The sequence below is a fragment of the Hippopotamus amphibius genome, chromosome 1 (assembly GCF_030028045.1).
Source record: "Hippopotamus amphibius kiboko isolate mHipAmp2 chromosome 1, mHipAmp2.hap2, whole genome shotgun sequence".
Taxonomy (NCBI): Eukaryota; Metazoa; Chordata; class Mammalia; order Artiodactyla; family Hippopotamidae; genus Hippopotamus; species Hippopotamus amphibius.
Window position 1 is genome coordinate 99,743,736 of NC_080186.1, and position 16,907 is coordinate 99,760,642.

At 45.3% G+C, this 16,907-nt stretch overlaps 2 protein-coding genes across 8 annotated transcripts in view; one reads left to right on the top strand and one right to left on the bottom strand.

Annotated features, from left to right (window-relative positions):
- AP4B1 (adaptor related protein complex 4 subunit beta 1) overlaps window positions 1-9,615 on the bottom strand; it is a 15,490-nt gene extending 5,875 nt beyond the window's left edge. For 3 of the 7 annotated variants that reach the window (XM_057703124.1, XM_057703046.1, XM_057702868.1), the window contains exons 1-10: window positions 8,288-8,584; window positions 7,966-8,155; window positions 6,252-6,476; window positions 5,372-5,502; window positions 4,850-4,997; window positions 3,809-4,305; window positions 2,718-2,801; window positions 1,721-1,824; window positions 736-943; window positions 84-371 (exon numbers count right to left, since the gene is read on the bottom strand). In XM_057703124.1, the coding sequence (XP_057559107.1) occupies window positions 84-371; window positions 736-943; window positions 1,721-1,824; window positions 2,718-2,801; window positions 3,809-4,305; window positions 4,850-4,997; window positions 5,372-5,502; window positions 6,252-6,476; window positions 7,966-8,078 (1,798 nt within the window). In that variant the 5' untranslated portion in view covers window positions 8,079-8,155; window positions 8,288-8,584. Of the gene's footprint in view, window positions 1-83; window positions 372-735; window positions 944-1,720; window positions 1,825-2,717; window positions 2,802-3,808; window positions 4,306-4,849; window positions 4,998-5,371; window positions 5,503-6,251; window positions 6,477-6,684; window positions 6,793-7,965; window positions 8,156-8,256; window positions 8,585-9,463 lie in introns of those variants that run through there. The other 4 variants (XM_057703202.1, XM_057702955.1, XM_057703281.1 and 1 more) reach the window with 4 other exon arrangements.
- DCLRE1B (DNA cross-link repair 1B) lies at window positions 8,553-16,104 on the top strand. Its single transcript, XM_057703485.1, has 4 exons — window positions 8,553-9,171; window positions 9,803-9,968; window positions 10,454-10,636; window positions 13,022-16,104. The coding sequence occupies exons 1-4, from the start codon at window positions 8,983-8,985 to the stop codon at window positions 14,104-14,106; spliced, it is 1,623 nt and encodes a 540-aa protein (XP_057559468.1). The 5' UTR covers window positions 8,553-8,982; the 3' UTR covers window positions 14,107-16,104.
- Window positions 16,105-16,907: the final 803 nt, after the last annotated feature.

Genomic DNA, 16,907 nt, shown 5'->3' on the forward strand with positions numbered 1-16,907 from the left:
TAGCTAGGGTACTCTACTCTCTACCAGTCATTGCAAACATAAAGATTTTTCATGACAAGGTATAAAGTAAGGACTATTTTTACCTGATGTGGCAAAGGATGCAGTGTTAGGAAGCTCTGAGCCAAGACGTTCTGCTCCCTGGCATTTAGATTTAGAGATGGTTGCCCAGCGGGCTTTGCCATATACTGGCACCAGCGTGTTGAAGTCCGAGGCCCAGCTGTTCACAGGTCTTTCTGCCTGATCCTCCAAAAGTCTGAGAGAAGGGTCAGATTTAGGGCTCCATAGGATCCGTTTCACTTCATTGATGCCAGCTAAGAGGAGGCGATAATAGAAGAGACCTCGGTCCCGTACTGCCATATCCTTTTCTTCCTCTGAGGTAAGACAATAGACTGAGTTAATTAAAAACAAAAACGAGTGGGAAGGAGTCACGGGAGGGAGGGGATCTGGGGATATACGTATAAATACAGCTGGTTCACCTTGTTGTACAGCAGAAACTGGCACAACAGTGTAAAGCAATTATACTCCAATAAAGAGCTTTAAAAAATAAATAAATAAAAATAAAAACAAAACCGAAAAACACTTTTTCTACCCCTGTGCCCACCAGAATAGGAGAAAAAAATGAAGGAGGGAGGGAAGCCTAGAAGATGCTGACATTTGCTTCTTGGGTTTCAGACACGGCTCATCAAACAATGAAAGCTGATCAGGGCAGGTACTGTTTTCTTCTGAAGAGCCTACCTATGCAGTAGTATAACAAACGGCCCAGCGTGTCCTGGCACTCGGCGGGTCGAGAGAGGAAGAGGCGCAGCAGAGCCGTGAGCAGCTCCATCTTGACAGCTGGAAACGTCTCTGACTTCACGTTCTCTACGAAGTCTTCCAACACATAAGGAGCATTGGGGATTCTCTCCCCGTGGACACCGAGTAGCCAAATGAGTGCCTGTTTCCCCTAGGAAATAAGGGAGTAAGAACAGGTGCTCAACACTTGGCTGTCCAAAACACAGGAGATAACAGACAGCAGATAGCAGCAGGTTTTGCTTTTCCCCTAGAGTCAGTAGAAAAGGTATAATATTTTATTTACTTCAACTTGCACTTACTGATCCACCCCCAATGAAACTCTCTACAACAAGTAGGAATGAAATTCTACCACACAAAAGAAGACTTAAGACTCTCACATCCTATGTTGCTTAAGCAATAAGGCTTCCTCAGCTTTGAAGCTTCTGCCCCAATTTGGGGTTTAATGCTTCAGTGGAAGCTACTGGAAGATTTTCCTAAGTTACTCCATTAAAGCAGTGATTAACCTAGAGCGCACATCAGAGTCATCTGCGAAGCTTCTTAAAACTCTATGTGTCTAGGGCTCCCACTCCTGAATATCTGAGTAGGCCTGGGGTGAAGCCCAAATATTTGTAAAAATTCCACAGACGATTCTGATTTTCATGCCAGCTGAAAACCCTATGGTCTAAATCTCTGACTCAAAACTGTTCACAAGAACAATGGTACCAAATATTTTTAAGAAAAAAAATATATTTGTAAGAAAACCATAGATAAATCCTAATGTTTTTATAATTTATATCCCACCTACACCCCAAGGAGGATCTGAAGTGGCAATCGATTCTAAGAATTTCACGTCAGACGCTGGGTAGAAAGAATAATTAGATTCCATTTCACAGAGCAGGGGCCCAAGCACTCCCCCGCAGCCTAGAAGTAAAAGAGAATTACAGTCTACCTCACTGTCTTGAATGTTCTCCTCACAGCCGGGCAGGGCCTGACACACAGCTTCCGTACACTGAGGACACAACCAAACCAGGTCTCGGAAAGTCTGCACCACCACTATAGCACAGCTCAGGACACAAGAGCACAGGATTAGAGCCTCCACGCGGGAAGGAATCTTAAGAAAAGCCACATATTCAGGCTAGATTGTTGGGGAAATTTCTATAAAACGGGTGTTGAAGGGCTGGTCAAAGATCAACGGAGAAATGTATGACATGGACAGCAATTTCTTAAGTAAATGTCACTCTTATCAGATTGCCATGAAGATAAATGAGTTCACGTACGTGAAACCACTTGGCAAACTAGAAAGCCATATACAAATGTGGGGGTGTGCTGTTGTCGAGTGATGCTCTGAAGACGGTATAAATGGAGCTACCAGGGCTGGGGCTATGGTGAAGCGAGCAAGGTGCTGGGGTGTAAAATTTAAGAAGACACACAGAGTTCGCACTTGCACAAACCTGAGAGTGAGTGCCTCTTTACAGACATTTATTTTTTAATATGTATTCTTTTCCATTCTGATTTATCATAGGATATTTGATATAGTTCCCTGTGCTATACAGTAGGACCATGTTGCTTACCCATTCTCTGTATAAAAGTGAGTGCCTCTTTAAATGTCTGCATCCTAGGCACCGTGCCTGCCTCCCCCTAGTCCCAGCCCAGGAAGCCACTGCTTACAGTACGCTGCCAGAAAGCAAAAAGAGGGGTAAAGGTGGGGAAATAACAAGCAAGGTCGCCTTGGCACCCTTCATGGTCTATACAACAGCCTTGTAGACTCATGGCAACCTGAAGACGGCCTACCCTGTTAGATCTGTTTGCTTCTCTAATGGCCACAGATGATGATGCAAAGAAGAGTTTAAATCTCTGTTATTCAACAACAAATATGTTTTGAGCAACTACTATTGGCTGGGAAATTGACAAAAAAAAAAAATAAATCCTAGAAAGGCAGCCATTACCCGTGGTAATGTGCTCTTGTTGAAGCCCCAGCAACTCTGTTAGAATCTGCACACATCGATCTGTGTAGGTCCTGGCGATGCCACCTACAGAGGAAGTGAAAGCAGAAAAAAGTGTTAAATGAAATCCTAGCACCTCACTGTAAAATAATTTTCCACCAGCCAAAGACCAAGAGGACCAGAAATACCAAAAACAAAAAACAAACAAACAAAATTCACCCCTTGCTTGATGAAATAAGAATCTAAGGAAACTTCGGTAAAAATGAATTCCCCATTGAAAAAGGCTGAAAACTTTTAGTAACAAAGGTATTTATGTGGCAAGCAGTTTGTTGCAGCGCACCTGTACAGGAATACTCCTGCTGGGGACACCTGGCAGCAGCCTCCAGACTGCAGGATTTCTACTCCCCTCTTTGCTCCCTCTTCCCTGCCCTTAAAAATAACCATGCTTTATTCTACAAATGAGGGTTCCTTCTCCTCCTCTACTTGAAGTCCTCCAAAACTTAGCTCCCCAGCTGCTTTCATTTTGTGACTTACTCTAGCCCTTTAAATTCTAGACAGAGTAGTATGAAAAGGTCTGTAAGTCTGAGGTTTTACTCTGTGTTGGTCCACTCAGCATAACACGTAGCTCAATAAACGATCGCTCAATTTTCATAGGACTTTGAGTCAGGAAAGCTGGGTTCCAGTCCCAGTTCAGGAGCTATATGGCCTTTGGGAGACTTAAGAACCTTTTTGTGCCTGAGTTTCTTCATCTTTACAATGAAAGTAATAACACTTGTCTACACTTTTCTTGACTGCCTCACAAGATTGTGGGAAGATGATATACAGAAAAGCATTTTGGATAACAGACAACAACAGGCAATATAAATTGTGTTGCAGTTTGAGTCACCTGTAGTCTGTATCCTAGAAGATATGGAAACACCAGTCTTGACCACAAAAACCTTTCTCCCCACCTTGTCTGTAGCCACTCACCCAACTGTTTGGTGCGAGATACTTTGCCTCTGAAGCAAGATTCATTCCCTTTTGCTCTCTGGGGCTCCACAGCTTTTCAGCTGGCTGGTCTAGGCTCTCACAAAGGAAAAGCAACAGACACCTACCTATGGCAAAGATGGCAGCCTGTGCGAAGTCGGCGGACACATCAGTGCAGTACCCTCGAAGCTCCTCTAGCACCTGCTGCACGTTCTCGTCGTTCACCAGCTCACACAGCACCTCCACCTTCTGGAGCTTGATGTAGTGGGGCTCCGAGTAGGAGCAAAAAAACTTTTTGTAGTGGCTGCTAAAGTGACCCGGCAAACTGTGCAGGATCTGGCGCACATGGCAGAGGGCAGCAAAACAGAGCTCGCGGCTCTCTGAAGAACAGGCAGCCAGCAGAGGCCCCTTGACTTGCATAAGCACGTCGGTTTGCACATGGGGGAATTTTTTGGCCAGGATCAGAAAGAGTTTGGTGGCTCCCATCACCACACCTGGGCTACTGCTCTTGAGAAAACTGTCTAACAGATTGAGAATGTCAAACAGCTCCTCCTCACTGCGGGGCTGGTAGCGTAGCAGAAAGTTCAATACTTCAGCCTGGCCCCATTGGTCCAGTTTCGACATTCTATCCAAAAAGAAAACAAAAGTGCTGTCATAGCAACAAAATCAGGACCACCTCCATGCTACTGCCATGTCACCAGTCATCCGTTCATCACAAAAGGGGGAGAATTCCTGAAAATCAGTTGTGCCATAATTGAATTGTTCTTTTATGTGCTACTTAAAGTTCACACAAAATAAGGCTTTAAATTCCAAGATGAGCTTATACTACAAATGCACACTCATCTAAGGCCAAAGGCATGATCACTATACCCTAGGTCCAGATTCTCTACATTTTAGGATAATACAAATGGCTTAGTTTGGGGGACATAATGACTGCAGAGGACAGAACCTATCCCCAAAGGATCTTTCTGCCACCTCTCCATATCACCAAAAGACATTAAGACAAAAAAAAATTCTCTCTACGAAATAGGAGGAAGTTAATAGTTACAGTGAACTTTCTTTACTATGCTACAGGAGTTGTTCAAGACCACTCCTTCATTCAACACATCAACAAGATCCCACTAGGATGCAGACTGATCATGAGAAAAAGAGCACAGAGGCATCCAAACCGATTTAAGAGATGGTGGGCGATGGGCTTATTGATGACAACACCTCCTTCCTGTTTCAGAATTTCTTCTAGAGACCTCAGGCAGTTCACAACCACAATTGGATCCTGGTCACGCAGCAAACTATATAATTCGTTTACCAGGGCACCATCTATAAAAAAGAACAAAGATCTCGTATAAATAAAAGCTTCAGAGTCACGGGGATAGAGACAGAATAAAAGTTCCAGGCAGACAAACCTGAACTTTCCTGCTACAAAAATAACGAAGGCAGTAACAAAGTACAAGGCCAAAAAAACCTGCCATTTCCAAATAGTTCTAAGTAGCTAGTGCAAAGGATCTCACCTGGGCCCCAAAGAAAGGATTTCTCTAATCTCAGAAAATACCAAGCCCTGCATCCTACTTAAAAGAGACATATGGAAGTAGGGCCACATTATTATTTTCTACCAAAGCTACATAATCTTTTACAAAGTCATATAATGGAAGCACAAATAAATACCAATCACAATAGATTATACTGAAACTTACCCACTTCAGAGTCTCCATGAAGATTATGCATCTTGGCACAACCAAGGACTGCTACCCTCCTGACATACGAAGCCTTATCCCGCAGACCGTTGAGAATTGGCTGTTGGATATATTCCTGCACACCAGGCATCCTAAGCAACAAGTACTGGAGTCAGCCAGATCCTTAAGTACTAGTTTTGACATAATTTAGCCCCTAGTCATTTAACAGAGGGTTTAGTAGATGTTTGAATATGCATTGGTCAGATTCTTCTCCAACAAACTGGAGAAAGTTGCTGCCAAACTGAAAGAGCCTCACTTCACTTTTCACGTGGGATAATGCTGCACAGGCAGGTTAAACACACACACACAACACATATTTAGAAATCTTTATTTCAGGGACTTCCCTGGTGGTCCAGCAGTTAAGACTCTGCACTCCCGGGGGCCCGGGTTCGATCCTGGTCAGGGAACTAGATTCCACATGCTGTAACTAAGAGCCCGCATGCCGCAACTGAATAGCCCGCATGCCGCAACTAAGAGCCTGCATGCCACAACTAAAGAAAAGATCCCACATGCCACTACTAAAAAAAAAAAAGATCCTGCATGCTGCAATGAAGATCCCAAAGAACCCGTGTGCTGAAACTAAGACCCAGTGCAGCCAAATAAATAAATAAATAAATAAATAAACAAATATTTCACTGAGAGTGGGGATAGAAAAATTCTTTAATGAAATCACATATATAGGTTTTTAAACCAAAGCAATGGCCGAAAACCTGAGTTCTGGTTACAACAGTGTCTTCCCCAGTATTAAGGAGCCCAAATAAATTGTCGTCATTAAGAACCTGTCCAATGACCACATGAACTCATCAGCCACTGAGATAGAGGAAGGGAAGAGAGTACTCACCTGAGGCTACACATGCTGCGTAGCGCCAGCCCTCGAACCATTGGATTAGGGTCCGAACAATCTTTGCACAGTGTATTGATGGCCAGGAGAGCCAGATCTGGTTTCAGGGGGGCATAGGTACACATGTAGAGATAAACCAACTTCTTCTGAACAATATCTACAGTGGCACTGGCCTTCACCATTTCCATGAAAACGCCAGACATGTCCAGGCCCTGAGTCATGTGCCTGAAACCAACACACATAGCAGGAAAAAGTAAAATACATAATCCCCAAACTACAACAGAAAACCTTTTACTTATACATGTCCTGGATATCCAACTAGATCATGATCTCTTAGAGGCAACCAACCAGGTCTACCTTGTCTCTCATCACACGATACTCCACACCATGGGTCTGCAATAAACATTCTTCTATTCATTTGACGAACACTTACTGAATTCCTAGCACATTCCAGTGACATTCAGCTTTTACATTCCAGGGATATGTTCTGGGGGCATAATCTTGAAGAAGGCATGGTCTCAGATCTCAAGGAACTCAAACTCTACCAAGGGGGCAGACAAGAACACCACTAATTAGGGAATGATAGATAAGTATCATAACAGAAGGGACAGACAAGGTGCAGTGGGGATCAGGAGATCTAACACTGCCAAGAAGTCATAAAATGTTTCCACAGAGGCAATAATACTTGAGCTCAAAGAGCAGAAGCCCCAGGCAGGTGTAGTAGATAGGTAATGATACACACTATGAGGTATGTGGACATGAGCACGACTGGTACACTGTTTTGAGAGTCTGCAGGTAATTAACCGGGTGTTCCCTGGGTGCTATGATTAGAAATTTGGACTTTATTCTGTAGATTACTGTTTCTCAAACTGTGATCTCTTACAGGAATTAGATGGGATATCCATTTAATATGCAGATTCCCAGGTTCCATCCCACCCTATTGAAATCAGAATTACTGGATTGGATGAAAAATTTACATTTTATTAAAAAGCACCCTAAGGGACTTTTGCGCATACTTAAGTTTGTGATCTGCAGCTATAGGCAAGAGTTACAGTGACAAATTCATATGTTGGAAAATCAACCTGGCCGAAATGAGGGGCCAAGGTGACCTACTACTAAGCTACTGCAATTGCTTTAATAAAGGAGCCAGAACAGCAATGCCAATTAAAAAAAAGGAAGGTGGATATTTAGAACCATGAACCCATACCATCTGACTTGAGCAGTGACGATCAGGCGTCACCGAAACTGACTGCCACATTTGCTTAGCTGGGTGGCGACATTCACCACCACAAATAGAAGCGGAAAAGCAGGTTTGGGAAGCGGGGAAGGATGCAGGTGCTATTTTGCATGTCTTTGAAGAAATATCCAGGTGTAAATGCCAAGTAAGCACTAGGATGTGAGGGTCTGACGATAAAAAAAGGAACAAAAACCAAACAAAAAAACCAAAGGTCTGTGCTAGATATAGGTCTGGAAGTCAGCAATACCGGTTCAACATATAGATGAAACCACCCAGCTGAGTATAAGAAGCAAAATATGTCCCTTAAGGGAGACTTAGGTGGCACTCCAGAGAAGCAGGAAGACCAAATCATAGAACTGCCATGTGTGAGAGTTCATTTACTCTTTCTGAGCGGCCAGGGGTAGAGAGCCCTGATGGGGATGGGGATGGGGATGGGGATCGGGATGGGAATGGGAGAGTTAGGGCATGAGGTGATACCTAATCACTCGCTGGATGACATTCCGATAGCGCAGCCTATCAGCCTGAATGTGAGGGTTACACAGAGCCTTCTTCAGCTCCTTCACCACGTCCTCGGAGCCAAGGTACGGCATCTTCTGGAACAGTCACGGGGCAGTTCCCAGAGATCCCTAGGTAACTCGTGGGCTCCTTCTAGCCCTGATGTGGGGACCTGGGTAAAGGAAAGGTCAGTCAGTGAAGAGACGACAGTAGCGATCTCGCCCCAGCCTTGGCTTCCCCAGGGCCGAGAGCCAGGCCCTCGCACACTCGCACTTCGACCCTCTTGCTCCAGGGCGAGGCCCACCCTAGGCTCTGCGGATCCTTCCCGGGACCTGCAGGCTGGTTCGCTCCGCCCATAGAGCTCTCCCGCAACCTCTAGGCCCTCGGCCGGATTTGCAGCCCGGCAGCCAACAAACCGTGGACCCCTCCCTCTCCAGTGCCAGCCTTTCTTGCGCCTCCACGCGGTTGCCGTCACCAGGAGGCCCAATCAAGTTTTCTGCGGAAGTCCCGCCTCCTCTAGAGGGACCCCGCCGAGCCGCTGCCCATCACTCTCTTCCAGCGATCGCCGAGCGCAGTCTGGATCCCGACCTTAGGATGCCCTTCCCCCAACCTCTCACCTCCCGGCGCAGCCGCGCGGCTCCCTCTGGCGGAGCTGCGGCGGGCAATCGGAAATCGGCTCCCTCGGCCTGTCTCCGCCCAGCAGCGCGCGCTTTGAGTGCCGGGCCGCGGCCCCTGGTCCCGCGCGCCTGGGGGGAGTGGCGCTCCGTCGCGCGCCTTCTGCGCTTTGCCATTCCACCCCCGACTACCCGCGGCACGGTCACTTCCTTCTTTCTGCCCAGTCTAGTCACTCATTCCCCCACTGGGCTGGCTCTTCCTTACGGTCTCTGGCCCTGTTCTTGCCCCAGCATGACTTTCTTCAGGGCGCCGTTGTCATAGGAGCCTCACGCAGGAGCTCTGTGCCCATGAAGATCCCACTGGTGACGCTCCAACCCCGCCACCATGAACGGGGTCTTGATCCCTCACACGCCCATCGCTGTGGACTTTTGGAGCCTGCGCCGGGCTGGCTCCGCTCGGCTCTTCTTCTTGTCCCACATGCACTCGGACCATACCGCGGGTCTGTCCAGCACCTGGACCCGGCCCCTCTACTGCTCCCCAATCACCGCTTACCTCTTACACCGTCACCTGCAGGTATTGGGGGGGGGGGGGGGGCGCTGGAGGCGGCCTCCAAGAGATGGTCTCGGCATCGGGGTGGGGACTTCCAATCTCTCACAGCCTTGGAGTCACAGAGGAGGGGCCAGGAGGACTGATTTTTTTTACAAAAGCGAGAATCCAGAATTCATCTTTAGCCCAGAATAGGAGTGTAGTTTTAAACTGGCCGGCTTGGGATGTTTCAACGATAAATTGGGGAGGACTTCTAGTCCAGCCAAGGAAACTGTTCCTACCCCTTCACGTAAGCTAGGCCAGTGTTTCCCAAACTCACCTCGTCATAGGAATCCACCTAACGTACTGAGTAAATATACAGATTCTCCAGCGCCTCCTTCCTCCCCCATATGATTCAGCAGACATAGCCAGTGCAGGTCCTGGAAATCTGGTTGGAATTTTTTTAACAGATGTCCCTCAAAGGATTATTGTGATATGGGAAGTTTGAGAATCGCTGACTAGACTTGTTCTCTGGACTCTTAATTTAAACTTGTGCGAAGGGTGGGGTAGAGAGTGGGAGGAGGAAAGGATTGTTTGGGAATCCCCATCACAGCTTCTGATCCAGGGAGTGTCAGGGAGGGGAGTCTGTGTTCCCTGGAATGATCAACTGTTTCCTCAGGTATCTAAGCAGTGGATCCGAGCCCTGGAGGTTGGTGAGAGCCACGTCCTGCCTCTAGATGAAGTTGGGCAAGAGACCATGACCGTAACCCTCATCGATGCCAATCACTGCCCCGGCTCTGTCATGTTTCTCTTTGAAGGATACTTTGGAACCATCCTCTACACAGGTGGGCTTCTGAAGGGGTCCTTCCCACTTTCCCAGCCTAGATACTACTTTTTAATTTTTTTGGGCCAACCCCTGCAGTTTGCGGGATCTTAGTTCATCAACAAGGGATTGAACCCGCCCCCTTGGCAGTGAAAGCACGGAGTCCTAACCACTGGGCAACCAGGCAATTCCCAGCAGTACTTTTCTCGAGCAGCTTTGACTAGTAGTAGAAGTCTGGAGGCCTCCTAGCTTCATGCCACGTGAGCACAGTGACCTTCTCAACTGATTTCCCACTCTTTAAGGGTACAAACTTTGCAAAGAGTAATGAAAAAAGAGGAGCACGATGGAAACAGTTCCATAAAGAAGCTGTACTACATTGATCATCGCTAGACTCTAGTAGATTTTTCCCAACAGGTGGGTATGCAAATGGCCATCTGTTGTTAGAATTGGGAGAGGCTTGTCTTCTATGCTTTTGTCTCTGACTCTGCCTCCCATATATTCTTCCAGGTGATTTTCGGTATACACCGTCCATGCTGAAGGAGCCAGCTCTGAGCCTGGGGAAGCAGATCCATACCTTATACCTAGACAACACCAATTGCAACCCAGCCCTGGTTCTTCCTTCCCAAGAAGAAGCTGCCCACCAGATTGTTGAGCTCATTCGAAAGCACCCACAACATAACATAAAAATTGGTGAGGGCTTTCCTTCCCTTTTTCTCTCATTCGTGGAGCTAGTGAATCTAGGTTCTTTGGGGATTCTCACATCTTTCGTGTCTTTGTGCAGATCTCCTTTTCTCCATGAAACCTACCCTGACCTCATTATTTAAAATTTCAACCTGCCCACCGTCCCTACTCCCACATTCCCAACTCCTGATTCCTTAAACCAATTCAGTTTTTTCATGTTTTCATAGTACTCATCAACTTCCCATTTCTCTATATGTTTTAATATACTGATGCTTATTGTTGAGTGTCTATCCCCCCTTCCCCGACACACACACACACACACACACACACACACACACACATCCCTTGAGGGCATGGATGGAGGTGGGAAGAAGTCTTATGTGTTTATGGAACAGAGAAGAAGCAGTATGACAGGTGCACAGTGGTTGTGGAGGCTGGAAAGGCAGGAGGGGCTGAAGTGCCTGTAAGCCATTTTGAACTTGATCCTAAATGCAACTATGGCTCTTAAGACAAAGAGCTATTGAAGGATTTTAAGGAGGAGAGGGACACTATTGCACGTATCACCTTACAGTGTATTCCATAATTTATGTGTTTATTGTATTTAGTTTTTATTATCTTTGTCCCCCTGCTAGAATGTAAATTTCACAATAGGCAGACTCTTTGTTTCTCTTATGGATATATCCCACATGTCTAGGTTAATGCCTGATAGAGGCATTTGATAAATATTTGTTAGAAAGTGAATGAAGTTTATCAGAATGTAGATATTCAAGTGAGTGTTGTGCTTGCAATTAGATACATTGAAAACCCAGCTGTCTGCTTGTTCTAGTGACTCCACAACAGTACAGAACATTTGGGGATTCTTGGGATTGCCTTTCGAGATAGTTTATGAAAATCGGTTTTTATTTTTAAAAATGTAATAGATTTAGTTACAAATGACTTTTTTGATTGTTTCCAAAATGTAATAAGTGCACAAAAGGAAAAAGATTTACCACCATGATGAATACTTTAAAAGGATATGCCCCAACTCTGAAAGGAGTTTCAAAACAGATTTAAACAAAGGCATTGAAAAAAAATTGTATACGTTCCAGAGTGACTACCAAATTGATGGACAGCTATTCCCTCTCAGGATTGCTTGACTACTCATGAAGAAATATCAGTCCAACTATTCTTGGAGTTTTCAACTCAGAGTTTTCGCAGAGAAGCACAGCTGGCTCGGAGGGTACTGTAGTAGGGCTTGATTAGTTCTGCAGATGTACAGTAAGCCTGTACTCTGTGCCACATATTGTGATAAGCAGTAGAAATAGAAAAATGAATAAAATATGAGGGCTTACAGTCTAGTAGTTAAGGGCCTAGAAGAGGTTAAAAAAAGGTGGGGGGTGGGGGGGATGGGGAGAGAAAAGAAAATCAGCTACATTTGTGCCCAAAGAGTGAGATTTTGAACCATGATGAGATGATGAGGAGTAAGGTGGATATAAGGGAAATAGAGATTCTTTAAAGGAATTCACAGGCTGTTTGTAGACTTGAAACACACCTTCAGAAAAGGTCTGAGAACAGCTACTTGAACAACATCTCCCATATCTGTCACCATAACCGTTAGTCAAATTCAGGCCTCCATCTCTTTCTCTATAAGTACTATTTGGGCCTTCTAACTAGTACTTCTGCTTTCAGTATATTCTCATTCAGGCCTTTGAATAATACTGCTGCCACTTTTTTTTCTAAAGCCCTGCTCTGATCCTATGAATCCTATGATTAGAATTAGCTATTTTCCTGCTTCCGACTGCTCAATGACTTACCTTCACTTACAGAATTAAATCCAAGCTCCCCAGCAGTACATACAAAGCCCCCTAGTATATGGCCCGTGCTCATCTGTCTAGTGTCATTACTTGCCAGTTTCTTCGTACCTTGGTAACACTGACATGCCCTCTCTTAAAATGTCCTCTAGCATCCCCTTGCCAAATTAACTTGGACCCATCATTTAGGACTTAACTAAGTTGTCGATTTCAGGAAGCTATCCCTAACTCTATCAACTGGGGATACTTTTCTGTGCCCTCGTAATACTGTGTGCGTGTCTCTACCATGCATTGTTTCTGGGTCTCCAAGTAGATTATACTCCTTGAGGACTGAGATTTTTGTTTGTTTTCACAGTGCCTCACACCTGGTAGATGCTTTACTTTGTGGAACTGAATGAATGAGTGGATTCTGTGTTAAACTCCTCCGTACCCCATCCTCCATATACCTCAGCTCAGTTGTCGCCTCCTTCCTGATAGACAATCAGGGGTTATAGTCCCATTAATTTGTGTATTTTTATTAAACCTTTGGTTGACTTATTAGGATTCCCTAATAGCTTCATTCTCTTCCTTCTCTTCCTTTCCCCAATCCCTTTAACATATTCAGGACTCTATAGCCTGGGAAAAGAGTCGCTGCTGGAGCAGCTGGCCCTGGAGTTTCAGACCTGGGTGGTATTGAGTCCTCGGCGCCTGGAGTTGGTGCAGCTGCTGGGCCTGGCAGATGTGTTCACAGTGGAGGAGGAAGCTGGCCGCATCCATGCCGTGGACTGCATGGAGATCTGCCATTCTGCTATGCTGCGCTGGAACCAGACCCACCCTACCATTGCCATCCTCCCCACCAGCCGGAAAACCTACCGCTCCCACCCCGATATCCACATCATCCCTTACTCTGACCATTCCTCCTACGCTGAGCTCCGTGCCTTCGTCGCAGCACTGAGGCCTTGCCAGGTGGTGCCCATTGTCCGGCTACGACCCTATAGGGACTACTTTCAGGACAGCCTAAGCCCCAGGCTCCCTGTGCCCTTGATTCCAGACTCTGTACAGCAGTATATGAGTTCTTCTTCTAGAAATCCGGGTTTTCTCTGGCTGTTGTTAGAAAGGAAGCTAAAGAGACTGAGAGCCCAGGGTGTCGTGTTTGAATCCCTTGAGGAAAACACTGGTCACTCTCAAGCTGACAGGGACTCAAAGAAGACCAAGAACGAGAATCTTTCTGGGCAGCTTGAGAAGCAGCCCTCCCACCATCCTTTGCAGATCAAGAAGCAGTCAGTCCCAGACGTCTGCAACAAAGAATGGAAGGGGACAGTCCCTTCCTCCAAGTCCCAGAAGATGGTGACTGTATTGACTGCCCCCTCAGCACACTTAAGGTCTACAGATGAGGAATTTCTCTCTCCGGAAACTGGGGATGAAATCAGTGTAGGGCCCTACTTGGTACCCAGGGGAGACAGTGCAGGCTCAGCAGCCACAGGGAACGAGAGAGCCTGGATGGGCCAGGATTCTCCCCTGTCTCGCAGCAGCAAGGCTGCCCCTCTTCTGGCTCCTGAGTTCAGGGGCCTGGCACTCAAATACCTTCTGACTCCAGTGAACTTTCTCCAGGCAGGATTCTCTTCCAGGGGCTTTGACCAGCAAGTGGAAAAACACTGTAGATCTTGCTCAAGTACAAATAGGAGAATACAGAATGACAACCTTGTTTGATCTAAAACTGCACTGTTGTTTTTTTTTTCTTATCTTTCTCATCGAGTTGTTTATTCTCAAAGTTAGGACTTTTTCTATTTCCACCACTAACAAATGGCAGCGCCACACCAGCACTGCACTTTTGAAGATAGTGGCTGATGGCTTATTTGGAGCCTTACTTTTCTGTGTTACATGCCCACCTGTAACAAGACTTCTCAGAGTATATTCACTGGAATCCTAGTGCCTATGGAATCCTTAGTTCTACAATTGACTTGTGTTTAAGAAACACTTTACATTATAACCCCTTTACAGTGTATGTGAGTACTTTAAAGGTTCTGAGAAGTCCTGCAGTGACTTAATCTGTTTAACTTTGTTTAGCTCAGTATTTCTCTAAACCTTTTTTTTTTTTTTTTTGGCCATGTGTCATGAGGGATCTTAGTTCTCCAATCAGGGATCAAACCTCTACTCCCTGCAGTGGAAGCAGAGTCCTAACCACTCTCCAAACTTTTTGAACATGCAGTCCTCTTGTATGGCTGCAGAAAGAGATAGAGTCTGATCAAAAAGGACCAGTTTATTCCCATTGTTTTGTGTGTCATGTGTCATTCCCCACGTCCCCTTCTGTCTCATTAGATAAAAGTCCTCAGGCAGTTCTTTTTTTTTTTTTTTTTTTTTTTTAATTTAGAGTCTGGTACAGGATGATAACGTGATGACCCAGGCAGCACTTTCCAGTCCTGAATGTCACTGACTTTGGCTGTGACCCCATCCAAGTCACTTCCTGTCTCTGCCTCTGGGAGAGAACAGGAAGTGATGAAGATCCTTGACAAAGTGGAGAAAAATTCCACCTCTGTCTTAGTGAGAGTTTGCAGGTAGTGTCCCTGGGGACCTACCTGGAAGAGAGCCAGCTGGGGGACTGGGCACCCTTCACCAAGGCAGTCCTGGGACTCAGCTGAACATTAGGCTTAGGGTGGGATGGACCTCCCAGCTGCCTGCAGGCCCTGACTATTTGGCTGAAATAAGGTTACAAAAGATCAAATATGCTGCCAGATAGTCCTGATTATTCACACAGCTGGGATATTTGCTGCCCCCCCCCCACCCAGTATCCCCCTCTTCCATCCCTGGGTTGAGTAGGGAGCCAGAGGACACAGCCTGTTTGTTTTAGTATCCAGGGCAGAGACCGAGGGGCCAGCTGGTGGAAGAGGTGGGGGTGTGCAGTTCTGCCCTGTCCTTCTGCTCACTGCCTGACAAAATGCCAAACCAATAAGCAGGACAGCAGATACCATAGTCTCAGGGGACATAGCATGTGGAGCTGGGCACATGGATAAAAACTGTTTCACAGTGGAGCCTCAAGCCTTCACAATGAAGAAGCCTCTGTTTCTTGTCCGGGGCGGGGGTGGAATTGTCTACTTCTGGAGGAAGATATGAAGAGTTTAGAAAGCAAAATAAGGCCTTTTCTTGGGCAAGCTGTATACAGCTCAGTTTTGTCAGTGACCGTCACTGTAAGCCTCCCATGGACCCACTAGGAGCTGTAGCAGGTGAGGCATGCAGGGTAGCAGGGAACATGGGCACTGTCCTGGGCTTGAATCCAGGGCACCTGGGCAAGTAAAGATATCAGGCTTCCATAGCAGAGTCTCAGTTTCTCATCTGTAAATCAGGGACTGAGATACCTACCTCTCCTAATTTCTATGGAGGTTAGATAATTGGTAAAATTCCTAGCTCAGTGCTTACCATGATGGATAGTTCAAACATTGGTTCTCTTAGCCACTGGTTCTTTAAAAAAAAAAAAATTCTCTCTATAAAATACGAAACTTTGGAAGTCATATAAAATGTAAAGAAGAAAACATCAGAGTGAGAATTTCTCCATGTACATCAACTGTTTTCTTCTAGTCTTTTTCTGTGCATGTAAATATATTAAATATTTTTTCCACATTGGGGTAATACTGTATATAGTTTTATATCCTGCATTTTACTTTCTAATATCTTGAGCATTTTCTTGTATCATTAAATGTTATTCAAAATGCCATTTAAGTAGTCATGTAATACCCTATCCTATGGGTATACCTTAATTAGACTCTTTATTCAGCATTTTGTGTGCTCCTTTTTTTCACAATTATACATATTGCAATGAACATTCTTATGCGTATATCATAGCATTTGTGTTTATTTTCTTAGACTAGATTACTGGAAGTGGGATGACAGTTTTAAGTTTTTTCCATTTATTTTATTGAAGTATAGTTGATTTCCAATGTTGTGTTAATTTCTGCTGTACAGCAGAGTGATTGTTATACAGATATATACTTTTTTTTCATATTCTTTTCCGTTATGGTTTATTACAGGGTATTGAATATAGTTCCCTGTGCCATATAGTAGGACCTTGTTGTTTATCCATTCTCTATATAATAGTTTGCATCTGCTAATCCCAAGACTTTTAAGTTCTTGACGCAAATTGTGCCCAGTGTCCTCCAGAAAGGTTTCCTTACTATCCTTTCTGCAGAAGAGGATAGCATTAAAATACCTTGAAGACTCATTACGTTCAAATGGTGTCATTAGATTGGTATAGGTCAACATGTGGAAAATCATCTTGTGTGCTACACTAATAAATATTTACTAAGCTGTGTGGGCAAGGATTAGCCTGAGTTCGTCTGGGAGCCTCTAGCTGTCTCACTTCTGTGCTACGCAAAGGTGGCTAGGAGAGATAATGTAGTCTTCAGTACAAGGGCCCCCAGATGGGAGTTATCTTCTAGCAACAAGGAAACCTGTACACTCTTGGCAAGTGCTGTGTCACATGTATTCCTTGAAGTGGGATCTACATGAATTCAGATGGG